This window comes from Salvelinus sp. IW2-2015, linkage group LG18 (genome assembly GCF_002910315.2).
Source record: "Salvelinus sp. IW2-2015 linkage group LG18, ASM291031v2, whole genome shotgun sequence".
Classification (NCBI taxonomy): domain Eukaryota; kingdom Metazoa; phylum Chordata; class Actinopteri; order Salmoniformes; family Salmonidae; genus Salvelinus; species Salvelinus sp. IW2-2015.
In genome coordinates this window covers 7402839-7423632 of record NC_036858.1, presented here as the reverse complement: position 1 = coordinate 7423632, position 20794 = coordinate 7402839, and the positions used below count along the sequence as shown (strand labels likewise).

General features: G+C 42.1%; 2 protein-coding genes across 2 annotated transcripts; one reads left to right on the top strand and one right to left on the bottom strand.

Moving 5' to 3' along the window:
- Positions 1 to 1407: 1407 nt before the first annotated feature.
- Positions 1408 to 4451, top strand: LOC111978438 (bone morphogenetic protein 2-like). Its single transcript, XM_024008503.2, has 5 exons — positions 1408 to 2117; positions 2260 to 2399; positions 2491 to 2607; positions 2700 to 2892; positions 3872 to 4451. The coding sequence occupies exons 1-5, from the start codon at positions 1805 to 1807 to the stop codon at positions 4294 to 4296; spliced, it is 1188 nt and encodes a 395-aa protein (XP_023864271.1). The 5' UTR covers positions 1408 to 1804; the 3' UTR covers positions 4297 to 4451.
- Positions 4452 to 9039: 4588 nt separating this feature from the next.
- LOC111978499 (trichohyalin-like) lies at positions 9040 to 20535 on the bottom strand. Its single transcript, XM_024008604.2, has 3 exons — positions 20258 to 20535; positions 20060 to 20161; positions 9040 to 16908 (listed from the first exon to the last, which is right to left on the bottom strand). The coding sequence occupies exon 3, from the start codon at positions 16828 to 16830 to the stop codon at positions 10081 to 10083; it is 6750 nt and encodes a 2249-aa protein (XP_023864372.1). The 5' UTR covers positions 16831 to 16908; positions 20060 to 20161; positions 20258 to 20535; the 3' UTR covers positions 9040 to 10080.
- Positions 20536 to 20794: the final 259 nt, after the last annotated feature.

The window sequence follows — 20794 nt, the reverse complement described above, 5'->3', positions numbered from 1 at the left end:
TTTCCATCATGGTTGACAACTCCACTGTGTCCCCCTTCCAGAGAGCAAAGAACCTTGGCGTGACCTTGGACAACACCCTGTCGTTCTCTGCAAACATAAAAGAAGTGACTTCTCCTGCAAGTTCATGCTCTACAACAGAAGCTTCTGAAAACATCTAAAACCCTACCTCTTCAAAGAGAGCGTCTGCTAAATGACAAAAATGTCAAATGTAGACCTATTAACGCGATCCGTCCGAACTCTGACTACACCCCATAGAAGTTGAAATKTAAGGTATGGTTAAGGTAAAGGTTAAGGTTTAGGGTAGGGACGTCCCAAGGATCCCGGATAGCACTAACCATTGGTTAATGAGGGGAAATGTGCAATGTTTTTTCAAAGTGATTGCCCACTCCGTACTAGTCACAACAAGGCTCCACATCAAAATGATTACATCAGAGGCACATGCAGTGGGTATCAAYTTATGCTTTGGCCAATGCCGCCATCTGCTGTATACATGAGGCTACTGCAGTCAGCCAAGAACCAAGGCAGAGACGAGGTCGCTGTTATACAATACAATGCAGAATAACGTGGTAGGCCTATGAGATTCGGTCCAGGTCATATGGCTTCTCTTCACGTTTATCAGTAATCCGCACATGGTCAATCCAAACATTTGAGGTGATCTTACACACTGCGTTTATTGGCCACAGAGGGGGGTTCCAATATGCCCTGCGCCGTGGATGACGCACATGCAGGGTCCCCTGTATGCACAACCGTCCACTTTCACTGCTGTTCAAACGCTTTTATGTCCATGGTGTGGGTGTCTGGCAAATATTCTCCTCGGTATTATAATCGATATGTATAATAGTAAATATGCACACAGTAAAATGAGGGACATGTCCACAATGTAATAAATTCGTATACGGTGATATGTCATCTGGCCAYTGGGCTCACGTGCGTAATAACAAGACCGTGATCGAGTAATTGCCACCAAATGAGGGGATCATCATTTGATTAACTACATTATAAATTGAAGCCACATTGATCAATGAGACGATTTTAGGAATGTGTTCTCACCCTTGATTGAAGATAATCCCCGATTAATTTAAAATGCGAATACACAAATTATTGGATTTGGTGACACCTCCATTCATTAGCATTTAATCCTGTGAGTCATTCAATAAACAACGCCCAACGGAGACAGAGACTCCCCGTAACAACAAGTAAACCTCCGTTTTCATTTGCGTCATAGGTTTGTGTGTGCGTTCCTTTGAGGGCCAACTGGCCTCATGCAGATAACGGATAACACACTATAGATAAAAAAGCCAGGATAAACTGAGAAAAACGTTTGTCTTCTAGTTCATGATGTGAGGACGTGCGTCAKTGGTATTTTTGTTAAGCATAGCGTCTTTTTTAATCTATGCTTGAAAACTCAAATGTAAACCATATGATATTTTCAGATTAAGATTAAGGTAGTATTTGACATATCAGTAGGCCTAGTGATTTACGATAATGTCATGTTAAGTTTACCATTTAAATTCGATTTATAACAATTGAATAATCTATCTTTTGTGAAGGGAGAGAGTTTGGATCAGACGAATAGCTAAGATGACCCTCTTATTTGGGCCAACCTGCAATTTGTAGGTCAAATGATTAATTGTTTGTCTGAGGGGGTGCTACTTCCGTATTTAAATCCGCTATATGAATTCGTAGACCTTTAAATGGTCCATTCGACCATTACCCTCAGGACAGGGGCGCTTGCTCCTATCAAAGGCGGTGATAGCCTAATCACTGACCAATAACCAGTCGGGCTCATTAGGCTATCGCTAGCATGATATTACAGGGTCTACTCGTCTGGCTAGTCCTCACATTAGCGCTAAGAACCGTGTCCATGTTCACTATCTCTTATGACGAAGAATCCAAAGAAACTGTTTGGAAAGAGAACCGTTTGGATATAACAAAGTCGGCTAAGAAGATGGACGAATTGCTCAATCCGAAGGATTTGCCTGAGAGCTCTTCAGTGCCTCATAGAAAGGCACCTCAGTTTATGCTGGACTTGTTCAACTCAGTGGCGGACTCCAATGGAATCCCCAAGAACTCGGAGAAACTAGAGGGCAATGTGGTGCGGAGCTTCGAGGACAGAGGTGAGTTATCTCCAAGCGCGTAATACGCACAAACGTCTGTGACCAAGCATGTTTGAAAATAATGTACAAAATATTTATATTATCTTAAAGGGAAAACTTTCAGACTTTTTATTTTAACACAATTCTTGATATATTTATGCAGGACATGCCGGTGGARGGTTTCATTTCTTCAATTTGTCCTCATTTGCCAGAGATGAGAGAATGATCAAAGCAGAATTTCGCTGGTTCAGGCAAAAAAAACGACTTTTCCTTGGGCAGGCATATGGACCCCATTTCTACAAGGTTAGTTGGAAATAACCACTTTTAAGTGTGTTGAGATAACTCGATATATAATATTGTACTGTTTAGCCTAACGTATGCTTTGCGCGCGCAGGTGGACCTATATGAGGTGTTGGACAACAGAGTAAAACCTTGGAGAGGGAATCTAATCACGTCAAGACTGTTGCCTTTATACACTCAGGGATGGGAAGTCTTCAACGTCACACAAACAGTAAGATCTGTTCAAGTCTTATCACAGCACATCATATTTCAACATCACCCGTTCTATATTTTAATCGCATCATTTGTTTTCCCAAATGGAAGGTGTCCAACTGGATTCGCAACAGTGAGGAGAATAATGTTATTCTGGTGGTTATTACTGTGCCMTCGGGGAAATGGATTGAGTCAGTCCTGCAGTCTTCAGAGAGACAGGGAGAATCACSTGCGGAGAATGCTTTCCTGGTTATATTCTCAGACGACGGAAGAGGCTCGACCACTAATCAATCACTAAATCAAGGTAAACTAGCAGGGTCAGAATTTTATATTCAGACAGAATAACAGGGGRATCGTGTACAAGGCACGCAGACCTCCAAACTCATAGTTGTACAAAGAACTCTTTTCAAAGTTTTATTTTTCTACTTTTCATGTAAAAACAGACATAAAATTATGGATTAAAAAAACAAGGTTGATGAATATAGTTTCTGTTGCTTCTGATGAATAGTTATCCTTCTCTCGTCCTAAGACATAGGCTCCTCGGTAGAGTTTACTCGGTGTAGTTCCTCCAGCTGTATGCCTGGTAGTACGTCTGAGGCGCCCCAGGTGTACAGTGGAGTGCGACATGAATTACACCCTTGATAAAGATGAGCAAAAAATGCCTGTATAAAATAAATAACTCAAATACTGAGCTATATTGTACGTTAAAAAAAGGTATTCAAAATTCAAAAGGCACTCGCACATCTGAGCTATCTTTTTTGCAGGTGCATGGTAACAGTTGAATAAAATGAGAAAAAGCTCTGACGAAGGCCGYGAGGCCGATACGTGAAGCTTATTAAAGAGCAGTGATACTATCGAGAGCAGTGTGCGAGTTACTTCTTTTTTCTCATGTTATAAAAAGGTACATTATATTATTTTATACTAACACAATTGCTCAGAGAAATCGAACAATGGGCCAACAGTATGACTACATTTACATTTACATTTAAGTCATTTAGCAGACGCTCTTATCCAGAGCGACTTACAAATTGACTACCTGCAGGACTGAAAGAAACAAACGGGGGGAGAATTAAACGTTGAAAATAAACGTTTATCTGATTGTAGGCCATGAATTGGACTTTGTTCATCACAGAACGTTTAGTACGAACATTTCAACAAGCATATTGCTAGGCTGTCAATGATCAAATTATATTCTGTGAATGGTGGAGGTTTGCAGTTGTATTCCTAACTGTCGATGATTATTGAAATACTGATATATTCCTTTCTCGTGTACATTTTTGTAGGACATGTCAGCCACGGCACCGCACATGACAGTCCTGCGAAGGTATTGCGTCAAGACAGCGGGAGCAGAAGGAGGCGCGCAGTCCCAAGTTATCCCCGCAGCCGYCCCATGTCCTGCCAGCGTATCTCCCTCTTTGTGGACTTCGAGGAGATCGGCTGGGCAGGCTGGATCATCTCTCCACGGGGGTACAATGCTTACCACTGCAAGGGCTCCTGYCCGTTCCCACTCGGAGAGAGTCTCCGCGCCACGAATCATGCGACTGTGCAGTCCATCATGCATGCGCTAAAGCTCTCCAACGACGTGAATACACCATGCTGCGTGCCTGACAAACTCCAGTCCATCAGCCTTCTCTATTTTGACGACGAGGAAAACGTGGTTCTTAAACAGTATGACGATATGGTGGCAGTCAGCTGTGGATGTCATTGACTACAGTGCGATTGCCAGCTGCTCTCCGGGAACATTTTCAACGAGTTTCAGAAATTTTGACTGAATTACAGTATGTCCAGTGATTCATGTATAAATGGACGTATAAATGAAATAAAAATCGGTCTTTGCAATTTAACATGTTTATATTGATATTTCATTACGCTTTGAGGCCGGGCACTAGCAGTAATGGAAGTCCCTGTGGCGCTGACCAAGGTSCTGAAATGAAGCGTAGGTGTGGTGCAATTGCCGCGAAAGACAACCCTTTTATGAATAAAAAGTATTGCTATTGTCAGAAATGCTGGCAATACTAACAAAGCGCATGAATTATCAAACTATTTTAGTGTCATGGTTGTCAACAAGATGAGGTTGTTATTGGTAAACTACACGTTTTCAAGTTTYATTGTCACGTGCACACTTACAGTGAAAGGCCTTTCATGCTAGCTCTTTCCCAACAATGCAGCGATCAATGTCAGTAGTAAAAATGTGATAGTATAAAATAAAGTAGAACAAAAACAAAAGAGAAATAGAAATAAGAAAAAAGTGATGAATCTGGGTTTGGTGGAAGCCAGGAGAATGCTACCTGCCCAAATGTATAGTGACCACTATAATTTTGGTGGAGAAGGAATAATGGTCTGGAGCTGTTTTTCATGGTTCAGGCTAGGCGGGAGGTGTTCAGTCCCAGAGTCACAAGCTTGGTGAAGAGTCAATGAACATCATTATTGCTTAGGTATTTATCTTATCTAGGTGGGTGAGGGYATCAATGCAAATGAAAATGAAAATCACATCAAACACTTCTCATCAAAACAGTATCCTCATTCCATGGAGGGCCTAGTGTCCGCGGGTTTTAGTTTTTTCCTTTCAATTAAGCAGGTGAGGGGAGTTCTTTACTAATTAGTGACCTTAATCCGTCAATGAAGTACCAGGGAGGAGTGAACCCGCAGACACTCAGCCCTCTGTGGAATGAGTTCGAACGTGCTCTATGGTTTTCACACACACACACCAAATCCAAAGGACTTAAAGTGGTCAACATTACATTTACATTTAAGTCATTTAGCAGACGCTCTTATCCAGAGCGACTTACAAATTGGAAAGTTCATACATATTCATCCTGGTCCCCCCGTGGGAATTGAACCCACAACCCTGGCGTTGCAAGCGCCATGCTCTACCAACTGAGCCACACGGGACCAACACACACGAACACAGTTGTGAAGAAGGCGTGGCAATGCCTTTTCACCCTCAGGAGACTGAAAAGATTTGGCACGGGTCCCCAGACCCTCAAAAGTTCTACAGCTGCACCATCGAGAGCATCCTGACCGGTTGCATCACCGCCTGGTATGGCAGCTGCTTGGCATCCGTAAGGTGCTACAGAGGGTAGTRCGTACAGCCCAGTACATCACTGGGGCCAAGCTTCCTGCCATCCAGGACCTATATACTAGGAGGTGTCAGAGGATGGCCCACATTTATTTCAAAGATTCCAGTCACACAAGTMATAGACTGTTCTCTCTGCTACCGCACAGCAAGCGGTAGCAGGCTACTTAACTGCTAAACAATTAATCAAATRGCCACCCGGACTATTTGCATTGATCCCCCCGCTTTGTTTTTACACTGCTGCTACTSATTGTTTATTGTCTATGCATAGTCACTTTACCCCTACCTACATGTACAAATAACCTYGACTAACCTGTACCCCCCGCACATTGACTCGGTACCAGTACCCCTGTATATAGCCTCATTATTGTTATTTTGTTTTGTCACTTTTTTTATTTATATTACATTTTTTTTACTTTAGTTTATTTGGTGAATATATTCTTAACTCTATTTTCTTAAAACTGCATTGTTGGTTAAGGGCTTGTAAGTAAGCATTTCACAGTAAGGTCTACACCTGTGACAAATACAATTTGATTTCATTTGATTTGCTTTTAAAACTCACCTCACTGTGATTGATCAGTGTGAGAAGTTCAACAACAGGTTGAAGCTGAGTGGAAAACATGGTCAATGTGGATGCTGTTTCAAAGCCTAACAATCAAATGGAGAGTGCTTTCTAAGGTGATGATTCATTCAAATGCTTATGCATAAGCATAGGACTATATATGAGCCCAAGCCCGAAAAACCCTGCTGAATTAACATAATGATTGTGCTGTTATACAATACATGGTACATAATTGGTTAAGTGTAAATTAAACAAATTCAGATCTAGCATTCAAATTTTGTGAATTTTGTTTTTGAATAGCCTAGTAATAGGGCTTTATATATATACAGTTGWAGTCGGAAGTTTACATACACTTAGGATGGAAACATTAAAACWAATTTTTCAACCACTCTACAAATGTYATGTTAACAAACTATAGTTTTGGCAAGTCGGTTAGGACATCTACTTCAAGCATGACACAAGTACTTTTTACAACAATTGTTTACAGACAGATTATTTCACTTATAATTCACTGAATCACAATTCCAGTTGGTCAGAAGTTTACATACACAAAGTTGACTGTGCCTTTAAACAGCTTGGAAAATGCCAGAAAATGATGTCATGGCTTTAGAAGCTTCTGATAGGCTATTTGACATCATCTGAGTCAATTGGAGGTGTACCTGTGGACGCATTTCAAGGCCTACCTACAAACTCAGGGCCTCTTTGCTTGACATTATGGGAAAATCAAAAGAAATCAACCACGACCTCAGAAAAAAAATTGTAGACCTCCACAAGTCTGGTTCATCCTTGGGAGCAATTTCCAAACGCCTGAAGGTACCATGTTCATCTGTACAAACAATAGTACGCAAGTATAAACACCATGGGACCAAGCAGACGTCCTACCGCTCAGGAAGGAGACGCGTTCTGTCTCCTAGAGATGAACGTATTTTGGTGCGAAAAGTGCAAATCAATTCCAGAACAACAGCAAAGGACCTTGTGAAGATGCTGGAGGAAACAGGTACAAACGTATCTATCTCCACAGTAAAACAAGTCCTATATCAACATAACCTGAAAGGCTGCTTAGCAAGGAAGAAGCCACTGCTCCAAAACCGCCATAAAAAAGCCAGACTATGGTTTGCAACTGCACATGGGGACAAAGATCGTACTTTTTGGAGAAATGGTCTGGTCTGATAAAACAAAAAAATAACTGTTTGGCCATAATGACCATCGTTATGTTTGGAGGAAAAGGGGGGGGGGGGCTTGCAAGCCGAAGAACACCATCCCGACCGTGAAGCACGGGGGTGGCAGCATCATGTTGTGGGGGTGCTTTGCTGCAGGAGGGACTGGGGCACTTCACAAAATAGATATTATGTGGATATATTGAAGCAACATCTCAAGACATCAGTCAAGAAGTTATAGCTTGGTCACAAATGGGTCTTCCAAATGGACAATGACCCCAAGCATACTTCCAAAGTTGTGGCAAAATGGCTTAAGGACAACAAAGTCAAGGTACTGGAGTGGCAATCACAAAGCCCTGACCTCAATCCTATAGAACATTTCTGGGCAGAACTGAAAAGTGTGTGCGAGCAAGGAGGCCTAACTCAGTTACACCAGCTCTGTCAGGAGGAATGGGCCAAAATTCACCCAACTTATTGTGGGAAGCTTGTGGAAGGCTACCCAAAACGTTTGACCCAAGTTAAACAATTTAAAGGCAATGCCAATCAAATACTAATTGAGGGTATGTAAACTTCTGACCCACTGGGAATGTGATGAAAGAAATAAAAGCTGAAATAAATCCTTCTCTCTACTATTATTCTGACATTTCACATACTTAAAATAAAGTGGTGATCCTAACTGACCTAAAACAGGGGGTTTTACTGGGATTAAATGTCAGGAATTGTGAAGAACTGAGTTTAAATGTATTTGCCTAAGGTGTATGTAAACTTCCGACTTCAACTGTATTTCTGATGTCCCAATTAACTAAATCGTGAAAGCCTATGAATAATTTGTGTTTTTATCTTTGTTTTTTGTTTGTTTGTTTGCAATATCATACACTAAATCATACACTACAGTTGTAATTTCCCTCTTCAGTGTAACAAAGAATACACACTAGATGATGCCAGAGGGCTGAGTTTCACATGAAAAAAAAGTCAATCTCATGCATGGTATAAAACAGCGTTTCCCAAACTAGGGGTCGCGTGATTTGAAAAGGGGGTTCCGAGTGAAACTGTGGTTGTAATAAACGCAAGGGTTTGTTTTCTTCCTACAAATGTGATTCTATCTTTTGAACGGTTTAGGCTTCAAAATATTATGACCCCATCATTGAAAGATGAGACTCTTCTACAATGCCCCCAAGTCTCATCAGAACATTTGAACAAGACCAGGKGCTAAATCAGACTGGGGGRAAAATAACAYCATCAATGATGATGTTGTTTTCTACACAGAAGATCATACAACATCATTGCCTGATGATCTTCTGAACTTCCCAATACCTTTCTGGTGCATTTCAGTCATTTCAAACCATATTTCTTTCAGATTAAAATACTGTCAGAAGTACTATCAGACTGATTTGTAATAGACTGGCATAGTCCCAATTAAAAAAGGTGAACATTGACCGTTGATTACGTCACTTTTTTTTTACATGATGGGGTCGCGATTAAAAAAAAAGTTTGGAACCACTTGTATATGATCTCTCACCATAAATTGGAATGAAAAACAAATAAGAAAAAGCATTACAATATGATGTATAAATGTAGTTTAGGCCTAATCATCATGTGTTGGTAGGCCTACTGTTACGCTCATCGCTTGAATGAGGAGACCAAGGTGCAGCGTGGTAGGCGAACATCTTACTTTTATTAAAATGAACACCGAAAAACAACCAAATACAAAACGAACGTAAAGTTCTGCAGGCTACACAGCAACTATACAAAATCAAGATCCCACAAACTAAGGTGGAAAAAAGGCTGCCTAAGTATGATCCTCAATCAGATACAGCGATAGACAGCTGCCTCTGATTGGGAACCATACCAGGCCAACATAGAAATACAACATAGATTGCCCACCCTAGTCACACCCTGACCTAACCAAATAGAGAATATAAAGGCTCTCTAAGGTCAGGGCGTGACACCTACCTATGAAAAGTTAGACCTTTTTATAAATGGATAAAAATCACTTCATATTTTAACAAGTTCAAGATTATGAAACAACAGCAAAGGATAAYTCTAGTTCTTCAGATCTTTTTTTTATTGGAATGATTTACAAAAACAAAATGTAGACCTGCTTTTTCTAGCCATTCAATGCAAAATACTGCCAAACATATTTCCAAGTATCTCCAATTATTTTACAAAACATAARTCATTGCCACGTACATTAATGGTATTTCAAGCATTTAGATATTAGTATGAAACGTAATGTGCGACTTTCAATATTCAGTTGCATGTTGACTGATATTGACTACTGAAACGTAGATTAAAACATAATGTATCTTTATGTTTAAATGAATTAAAAAATCTGACTAAATTGTGTTTATGTGAGGGCAAACTGCTTGTGGAAAAAGTCTAAAAAAAGCAGAAATTTACATATCAATAAAATAACAAAATAATACATAAAAATGTATAACCAAACTTCATGTCTACGTGTGAAAATACATATTAACATGGAACCCTCATGTCCTTTCTCTTTAAGCTGTCATTTTCCATCAATAACATTACAAATCATATATTTATCGTACATGAATCCCTGAAGTCAGACACTCCCAAATGCCAATTTTAYATTAAGTCTAAAGTAGCTCATATAAACCAAAAAATTCACAAATGCAAATTAACACTCCACTTCAACTCTGTTAAACATTTTTCACAAAGTTGATAAAASCCCTATCAGCTCATACAGTCATAAAGATCCTCAGTGCCTAAGAACTCCCCTAGCATRTGATCTTGGGAGCCGTTCACTGGCTCTAGGTAGCGATGGCCATCGTTTGTGTGTTTATACCTCTGCCTTTCCAGCCTTTGTTCAAAGTCTTCCCGGTCCAGCTGTGAGGCGTGGACAGTGGATTTCTGTGATGGGATGGATGAGATAGGCACTGGGACAAAGGAACCGTGGTAGAGTACCATTGGTGCGGTTATCACCTCCATGGTGGAGGCCTGAGACACAGGGCCCTCAGGAGGCTGAACAGGTAACTGCACGTAATTCCCAGTTTTGGGATCAATGAAGGTCTTCGTTTTGACCTGGACGGACATGTCAACTACGAAATACTGCCCCGAGTCTGGATCCTGCAGCAACTTCCGTTGGGTCATTGGGTAGGAGGCGTAACCGTGCTCGATGCTGGACTGACGAGAGAACTGGCTGGTGTAACTGGACTGGCGGGATAGATTAGGGTGAGGTGAGGTCAAGTCTATAACGTCACTGGCATAGGAATCAACACCATGGTTCCAATTCTCTGGTTTCTCTCTGTTGGATCTCTCTTGGGCTCGGCCCCTCTGAGACAGCTCCTCCCTAATGGACTTCTCAATACGCTGACTCCTCGGTACTGGTCTGTCCCTAGGAGATGTCTCACTACTACGAATTCTCTGTTCCACTTTATCACCGATGTGTCCGTCCATGCTCTGAGCTCTATGACGCGGGGTTCTCTCACTTGTGGATCGCTCACTGTTTTGCCTTTTATTCTCACTGACAGCTCTGTCGCTGCTGCGGAATCTCTTTTCTTGCATCCCTCGGCTGTGTTTCTCACTACTACGTCCCTGGCGCTTGGAATCACCATGACTTTGCTTGTCACTCTTACGGCCTTGATGCTCTGATTCACCATGCCTCTGTTCGTCAATGCTGCGTCCTTGCCTGTGTTTCTCACTACTATGACTGATGTGCTCTTCTTTTTCTTGCGGGGGCTTCTCATTAGCATGGCTCTGATGTTCAGGTACACCATTGTGGTRCTTCTCACTCTTATAGGCTTGACGCTCTGATTCATCCTGCCTGTGCTTTTCACTACTACGGCCTTGATGCTCCGATTCACCACGGCTRTGCTTCTCACTGCTATGGCTGATGTGTTCGGTCCTTTCCTGATGTTGCTTCTTACTACTACAATGCTTGTCAATACTATCACTGCTACTATTTTTATGCTCCGATGATTTATCACTCTTGTTTTTATCACTTCTACTGCTGCGGCTCTTRTGTGGTTGACTTCCCTTCTCTTCCTTTCGGATCCTTCTGGTGGTCAGCTTCATGGCTTTGAGGAGGGCCTTCTCTGACTTGGGAGGGACCACGGGGGGTCTGCCGGGGCCTTGGGTGTCATTCCCACTGCAGACTGAACCAGACTGCACCTTGGAGTCCTGTGGGTTGTTATCAGCTGTACCCACTGTGCTTGTCCCCCCTTCTGACGATGAACTCACCCCCGAATGTATGTAATCTTCCTGAGGGACTGTGAGGAAAGACCCATATTGTTGGCCTTTTGGGGTGTTTTCAGGCTGCAGTTTTGTGGGAGACAGTGGGGAGTGTGTAGCGTGGTGAGATTTAGCCTCTTTGGGTTTAACGTGTTTGTCTGGTGTGGTGGCAGCAGCATGGGGTTCAGGGATATCAAGATGATCTTTCTCGCCCCTCTCAGAGCCACTCAAGCACTCCCTGGGTGACCATGGCGCACGTTGGTCTTTCAGACTGTGTTCGGGGGTTAGTTTTGAGGGAGACAGCGATGACTGTGCAGAGTGGGGAGATGCCGTCTCTTTGGGTTTGAAGTGTTTGTCTGGTGTGGTGGCGACATGATAGGGTGACGGTATTTCAATAGACTCTTTAAGATGATTGAGAGGATCTTCCTCGCTCCTCTCAGAGCCACTCAAGCTTTCCCTAGGTGACCACGGTTCACGTTCCGCTGGGTCATGGTTTGTCTTGTGCAGAACCTGTTTMACTGTCTTGGTTACAGGCGAGACAYGATGCTTGAATGTGTTGTCTTTCACTTTAAATAGAGCCGGTTTCCCCAGAACTGGTGAAGAGGCGTTGGACTGAGATGTTGGTGTTTGATTGTTTGTGTTGTCCATGGGGCTCTGGAGCCATCCACTTTTGTCCATCTCTCTGGCTCTTGACTCGTTGTCCTCCATCTGGGATGTTTCCCTATCTCGCCTGGAAGGGATTACTGGCTTGTCTTCAACTTCCTCATTTTCATGATCACTGACAGAGTAATACCCCACCTCTATCTTTGTCTCCAAATCCCATCTCGCGCGTTCTGCCACATCCTCTACTCCTTCCTCAACCTCCTCTAATTCAGAAATCAAATTCTCCAAAGAGTGATAGATGTTTGAGTCAGTTTCGTTGTTTCTWTGCAATGAACTCGCGACAGAGAAATATGATGACTTCGAGGACATACTGGTTCGATCCTGTTGACCCTGATTTATACTACTGCTATTTGACAACGGAGACACTAATTCTCTAATATCTTCATCAACATTTGCAATATCTTCACTAATCTTAACTGATTTGTTTGACTCTTCAGCTGCTTGACTCTTTTTCCTGGTCTCTTTTTCCATTATCGATTCGTCCTCAGTAGTGATGTTTACTTGGTTTGAAGGTTTTGAATRATCTTTGCCTGGTTTCAAAGGGGCCTTCCTTCTTACACAGGGTTGTTCCTGTTGTTCCATATTGTGTTGTGTTTGTTCTGCTTTGGGCTCCCTTATAGGAAGTTTATTAGTTTGGCTTTCATTTAATAAAGCCTTCATTTCCTTTTCCTTCTCTTCACTGAGTGAAAAAGAGGTATTTGTTCCATGGGGATGCGTTGAACGTTTAGAATAGTCTTCTTCTGCCAAACCAATATGGGGATTATTTTGTATAATTGGCGTATCTTGCTCAGTCGTCGTCTCTGTTTCAAGTGCATCTGTTTGYCTYTCTGCTTTTATCTTTGCATCAAGGGCCTCCCTGTTTGCGACCTTGCCTCTTGCCTGTGTGTTCTTTTGCTGTCGAATTGTGTCATTAGTACTATCCCTACTTGAAAATTCTCTACTCTTTMTATCCTCCTCAATTATATTCCTAACATTCCCACATTCTTTCTCTTCCTCTGTGCCGTCCTCCTTTTTAGTGTTCCCTTTCTTGCTCCTCGGTGGTACCTCTGGTTTGAGAACGGGTGCGTCTGGTTGACTCTCCTCTTTGACGACCTCATCGTTTTTAGAGGTGTCATCTCTTGTTTCAATAGATAACTGTCTAGCAACAGTTCTATCACTCTCSTCTGCTGAGTATTTGCTGGATCTAATATTGTGTTTTTGTTTGTCACTGACATTATTGCAGATGTTTCTATTCTCTTGCTCCTCCCTGATAGGTCTTGTTGTGAGTTTATTTTCTTCAGCATACATTGTGGCACCTAACCTGTGATTTCCACCAAGTTTTGTCTCAGTCTTGGTAATGATTTCTTGTGTCTGATGATGATGATCCCTCGGATCTCCTAGCCTCTCTCTCACCTCATTTTGTTCCTCCTCTGCTGCTGTCCTGATAGAATCCTGTCTTGCTTGTCTACGCTCTTGGACTCTAACATTATAACTATCATCAGGGTTCTCACCTGGGACTGTATTGGCATCCTCTTCTTTATTCTTTAAGACTTTCTTTTTACGTTTCTCTGCTCTTTCCGATATGATTTCCTCGAGTGCCATTTTAGCCTTGTCATAATTGTCGTTGATCAATGACTTGTTAATAACAACGTTGTTGTCTATCTTTGAGAATACATCATGCTTAGTTTGCTCCTTCTCTTTGTTCACAAATGCCTCTTTTTTAGCGAATGTGTTTCCTCGCATAGAAAGCATACCCCTTTTGATGTTCCTAAGCTCCCTGGAAATTAAATCGTTTTTCGCCYTTGTCTCCCTATCGATCCCTGGTTCGGGGTTCAAATTCTCACTGTCCTTGATAAGGTGTTCACCCAATCTAGCCTGCTCCAGCTCTTTCAGTGCATGTAAGTCACTTACTTTATTTTCGCAATCTTTCATTTCTTTGTGCACCGTCTTCTCTGTATAATGTACTTCTTCATCCACATCTTTCTTATTATTTACCTCCATTTTAGGTTCAAAATCCTCCTCATCCTCCTCTTTCTCGCCACTCTCCTTCATTGCATATCTTTGGCTTTTAATATAGTTGTTTTGTCTCGCTGAAAATATATGTTTAAACCTGCCTTGCTTTTTAACCGGCTCCTTCTCCTTTTCTGACAAAATMATTTCTTTCTCTTTTTCCGCACATTCTATAAATCCGTTGGTGAGTGTGTTGTCAGTTGGACCTGTTGTCTGTTGCTCTATCCGTCTGTGGCTTGGAATTGGCTCTGAAAGTGAATGAAGCGAATGTCTATCCTCTACTACAATCGCATTGTCATCTTTCTCTTGAGGGGCCTCTGTTTTGACGATGTTGTTCTTATTCATGGTTAATTCTTCTACAGCTTCTGTTMTWTTGGGAGAKAATATTTTGGTTCGGGCGGTGGATATTGCTTCCAAACCGGCTTTCATAACCTCTTCAATTGTAKCTTTGACATTTAACTCTGTCATGTCCTTTGTTGACCTTTTGGTATGGTCTGTTCTTTTCGAGAACAGCACTTTATTTTGGGCTGTRATTAATGTCTCCCTAATGGCTGTGATGGCTTCTCTTGTATTTACAGTCTGTTCACCGATGTGTTCTTCCTTCAATTCCACAKTGTCTTTTGTTGGTTGTTTAGCGTTGTCTGTTAAATTTGGCGACGACACTTTGTCTTGCGCTGCAGGTAAATTGGAAGATGCCACTTTGTTCTGTGCTGTATTCGTTATTGTATGTACAGGCTGGTCACCAATGTCTTTCTCCTTTCGCTGCAACCTCTCTTTTGCTGGCTTTTCTGGTATATTCAGAGAAATCCCTTTCTTTTGTGCACTAGGATGGTACTTTGTCTTGTCTGAAATRTTCAGAGAAAGTCCTTTGTTGGGTGAGGCAATGGACAAAGTATCCTTACTCATTGACGGTGAGAAGTGTTTAATCTCTGGCCCCGCCAGACTCTTGTACAAGTTCAGAGTTGGGTACGTTTGTTTCGTAGTCAGGGAGCGCTTGTTCACCTTTGAGTGTGTGAAGGGCGACCCAGGGCTCCTGCTACCCGCAGCMTCTCTTTTGGTTTGCAATAAGTTGGATATCAAGTAATCGTCTGATATATCCGAATCTAGATATTTCCTAAGACCAGCATTGCTAGATTCTGAAACAGCYGGGCTACAGATAGGCAGTCCATCTAATAGAATGGGAGGTGTGCTTAAACCGGAGGCTAGAATGGCAGGTGTACTGAAGCCAGAGGCTATACCGTCAGAAGGAGCTTGTGCATATTTGAGTAGTCTCTGTTCCAGCAGCTTTGGAGACAGAGTGCTACGATCCGCCTGTTCGGTTTTRAACTTTGGCGGGCTGTACCTGCTCTTGACCCTCTTCCTGTTATCCTTGAGGTTGAACAACAAACTGGACGCAATAGATTTGTAGCTGTCTCGTTTGACGACCTCGGAGGTCGACCTTGATATGACTGGCGACACATGCTCTATGTCTAGGAGGGGGAGATCGAGGAGAGAGGGAGAGAGCACTGCTGACAGGATCTCTGAGGTGTCTGTAGCCTGTCTGGACGGTATTACGGGTGTCATCAGCTGAGAAATGCTGAATGGAGTATTGGTCAAAGAGCACGGCTTCTCCMCTTCTTTCACCTTTACCGACTTGACTTCCTTTTTATACAGCAGAGGAATCTCCTCCACCAGTTTTGGGGTTTCAGTSGGAGGGCAAAGTACTCCCAGTTGGTTGACAGGTACAGCACTCTTGGCTCTCGCTCTGTTTCTCCTCCAGGGGGCGCTGGTTTCACCCTTAGCAGAGGTGTCTGACGCAGACCTCTTCTCGGGGGCAGAGGGTTTTGGCAGAACCTTGGGTGGAGGACGAGGAGGAGGAAGAGGGGGATATACTGGTTTCTGGCACTGCTGCTCTGTCTCCTCCGCATGCAGTGTTTCTATTCGATGTGCCTCAGTCAGTTGTTTGTATAGAGGGGAGTCGTACCACTTAGGGAGGTTGTCCACCACCGGGAGAATGGAGGTGATGCCGTCCTTACCTAACGGAAAGTGGTTAAAATCCCTCCACGATTGGAACGGGCTGAACTCGCTGTGGAGGAAAAAGTTTTTGATGTTCAGCTTCCGCAACTTGAAAATAGATTGGCCATTTTTTGTCTTGGAGGACTTTGCATCCTTGTCTGATTTCTTGGCTGTGATGTTCTTGTAATCTGAGGAGAATTCTGATAGTTCCCTTTYGATGCTGAAGAGGGCCGACTTATCCCACGAGTCCCCGTTAGTGTCCTTGAAATCACAATTTTTTATCAATAYGTTGGACACGCTCTTCTTCTGCCTCCAGGGTTGAGTGTCTTTGGCACCATTGAGTTTGTGCTTTTTACCAGCGTCTTTAGTCTTTTTCAGGGGCTTCTCCACTAGGGGCTTGTGACAGCTGAAAGGGTATCCATATGAAAACTCATCGTTGTACACGGCCTCGTCTCCGATGCACAGGCTCCGGAAGGCTCGGTCAGTGAGCGTGCTAACCTCTCGGTCCGTCTCGTCCAGGAAGATCTCAGTGAAGCCGTTGGGGAAGCGGTGGTGGAGCATGGTGTTCCGGTGGCTCACGTGTTGGCGCTTCTCCACACAGGTCATGGTGATGGCTGATGGTTGACAATGGATTTTAGATGGTTGAGTCTATAGCGTCCCCAGTTGGGTCAGCTTACCATCTTCCTGGGAAAGAAGGAAATACGTACAGTGTCACAATCAGGAAACAGCAGCACTTAATTGCTTTATACAGATTGTATAGTGACTGACTTTGAAGCATGTACAGTATCTGCTCAATGAAAGTTCCAGGCTTTTGTCGATGCATTTCTGAGATGCAACTGTTTTTTCATCAGCCTAATAGTTTTTTACAAATTACAAGCTAGATTTAGTGTTTTTTTTATGTGATTCCTCCTAACACTATAGAAAGGGCTGTGTCCATTTTGATAGCACAATAAATTGTTTGGTAGACCATGTACTGTATCTCACTCTGACCTTTGTGTCCATGATATGTGTGAACTGAACTATCTCGTCGCTATGTACACCACAGACAAACACATACCATACCGCAGGCTATTTCAAGGGAAGGAGGATGCTTCTACACCGTCTCCTAAACATCAAGTATGACCATGGATATGAGCAGCATGACAATAAAGAACTTTTGACCTCATGTCTCATAAATACTGAGATTTTATAGGAGCTGGTGTCCTTGATGCCCTGTACTACAGTGTATTTGTTGTACTGCCTACAGATGTAGGATCTTAATTTCAGCCAGTTTGCTACAGCAGGAAAATAGTCCCGCAGCAACAGAAAATGTGGACTAATTAATGGACATTTTTGTAGGGGTTGAAACATTTTCTGTAAGTGAATTTTTTTGTTGCTAAGGCAAATCAATTCTGAAATTTCAAAGTGGAAATTAAAAACTTCAGAAGCCTTTTTAAACCTCAAATACACCACAAGTGTGATATTTCTTGCATTGGAAAAAAGTTATCCTGCAACTGGGTGATCAAATTAAGATCCTACACCTGTATGACTATGTTAGTCTATAGGCATTATTATCTGACTATATCAGGGCTCTCCAACCCTGTTCCTGGAGAGCTATTGTCCTGTACGTTTTTGCTCCAACCCTAATCTAGTACACAAGATTCTAATAATTAGCTAGTTTATACGCTGAATCAGGTTAGATACAACTGGGGTTGGAGTAAAAATGTACAGGGGGTTAGCTCTCCAGGAACAGGGTTGGAGAACCCTGGTATAGTGCGATAATAATGGCTTTAGACTAACAGGCTATAGACTAACAGACTAATAGACTAATATAGGCATTATTATCAGAAAAGGCCATCACATTGTAATCACTGTTATTGTTTGCAACATTCCTATAAATCAGCATAGGTTTGTGTGCTACAGGTGCAGGATCTAAATTCCATCACCCTGTCATTGCAGGAAATGCAAACTTGTGGTGTATTTGAGGTTTAAAAAGGCTTAAAATGTTAGTAATTTCCACTCTACAAAAATGTCCATTATTATAATCCACACAATAATTCACTTTTCCTGTTGCTGCAGGATTATTTTCCTCCTGTGGTCACCTTCACAACAGATATACAGTACTTATTATATTCCCCCGAGTGTACAAAACATTAGGAACAATAGGAACTCTTTCCATGACAGACTGACCAGGTGAATCCAGGTGAAAGCTATGATCCCGTATTGATGTCACGTGTTCAATCCACTTTAATCAGTGTAGATGAAGCGGAGGAGACAGGTTAAAGAAGGATTTTTGAGCCTTGAGACAATTGAGACATGGATTGTGTATGTGTGCCATTCAGAGGGTGAATGGGCAAGACAAGATATGTATGTGCCTTTGAGCGGGGTATGGTAGTAGGTACCAGGCGCACCGGTTTGTGTCAAGAACTGCAACGCTGCTGGGTTTTTCACGCTCAACAGTTTCCTGTGTGTATCAAGAATGGTCCTCCACCCAAAGAACATCCAACCAACTTAACACAACTGTGGGACGCATTGGAGTCAACATGGGCCAGCATCCCTGTGGAACACTTTCAACACCTTGTAGAGTCCATTTCCTGACGAATTGAGGCTGTTTTGAGCGCAAAAGGGGGTGCAGCTCAACATTAGTAAAGGTGTTCCTAACGTTTTGTACACGCAGTGTATATTTTCATAATGTGATTGATGGTCAAAGCTTATATAAGCAAATCACACACCACAATGCTCTTTAAACATTTTATGTGCAGCATAAGTTTACATGGGGCGCTGAGAATGCATTTAAATCACAGCGTTGTTCACAGTGCACTTTGCAGCAGCTGCTTAGCTTAGTTTAGCTATCTGGGTGAGGGACTGGAATAGCTCATTAACCCATTTCAATATTCTGACCTGGGAGCTTAACCGTTGGCATATTGGTCAATGTTATTGTTCCTACAAAACTGGGACACTCCTTAAAAGCAGCTGCAGCTGATCGAGATAAATTAACACACAAACATAGTGAGAGTACTGAATGTATAGAATATGCCATAGTATTGTATTCAATTTAACCCTCTGAGTAAAACTTGATTCAAAAGCACAGAAGAAGAAACATGATTCAGATTCATGATCATGTCAAGATCAACAACAGTTATCCAGACATGCATAGGCCTAGCTCTGCGTACAGTCATCATAACTTTGCCAGTCACACACATGCATTTTCAATCTTTTGCCCTCAATATTTAACAATATACTTTATTATGTAACTGTAACTGAGATGAAAGAATACATTCACTTTCCAGGAGAATTTGGCCAGCACTGAGCTATTTTCCAGTGCTTATAATGTGATACCAGTTAGAGAGACAGGGTGATTTCCCAGCCTCTAGTTGGTGTATTAATACCAGAGGAGAAATAAGAGTAGAGAGGCTATCTATCCACCCTATCACACCCCAGGGTAACTATTCAGTATTATACAGTTAAGGTACAGTAATATACAGTAAATGTAGTTAGTGCCAGCAACTTAACAAACACCGTCTTCAAAGTTCCGCCTCATAACTTTGATCAAATGTTTGGACTTTCATAAAAGTGCACAATTTGGACAAAAGCTTCAGTTGGTATATACATATATAACTGAAGTTTTTATATATATATTTGCATATGGCTATCATAAAAATTAAAAGTAAATATTGACATCTTTGTCGTGTACATGTGCCATATGTTTGTTTGGGTATTAGGGTAGAAGGTTCAGATTGTGAGCCCTTCACCGCACACATAAAGAAATGATTCAGACTGTGTGATCCAATCATCCCCTCACATTTCCATGCTTTGGACAGTTATTACCATAAATAAAGATACAATTCGGCTTTACCTTTTGATTGTGTATTCCATGTTTGGTTGGGGTAAGGGTCAAATCAAGACAGGGTGGGGGGTCATGAGGAAAAATCCTTAAGTCCTGATGAATCAACGGCACCTGCAAAAAAATCGTAGGAGTGAGTAACAAGTTTACAAGCAGGAAAAAAGTTGACTTTGAATAAATAAATAACCAAAGATAAATCCTTGAACCTACTCAAGTCCTGAGTTCCATKTGGTAAATGCAGCGGGGCAAAGGACCCTAAAAGCTAAGCATGGAAGAGTGGCTACCGAAATAGACACAGAAGACGGTGTGGCCAAACTGAGCAGTAACACTAATTTTAGTATCTAAGAGCATGTGTCCATAGCAGCACGCTAGCTTTATCTTTAAGCGCCTTCAAAGACTACAGTGGCTATTCACGTGAGGGGTTGAGTGGAGTAGTCTCTAGCTCCTGATGGACTCATGGGGTGATGGCTTTTAGTCTGTGACTCACTTGTCTCTCCCATGGTCTCGCCATACAAACAAGGTATCAAACATAGCTCATTGCGTCATCCACACAAGTGTCACACTCCTTAAAGCGGAGAATGAGAGACAAATGGCATCTGATTACCATGACGGGTTTGGTTTTCCCCACACACACACATTGTCCGTGCTTTGTTTACTGGGATAAGCTGTGTGGTCTGTGTGTTTGAAGCTTCTGTTGTTTCAGTGTGATGCGTCTAGTTTCTAGTAACTTTTACTCAATTTAGTCAA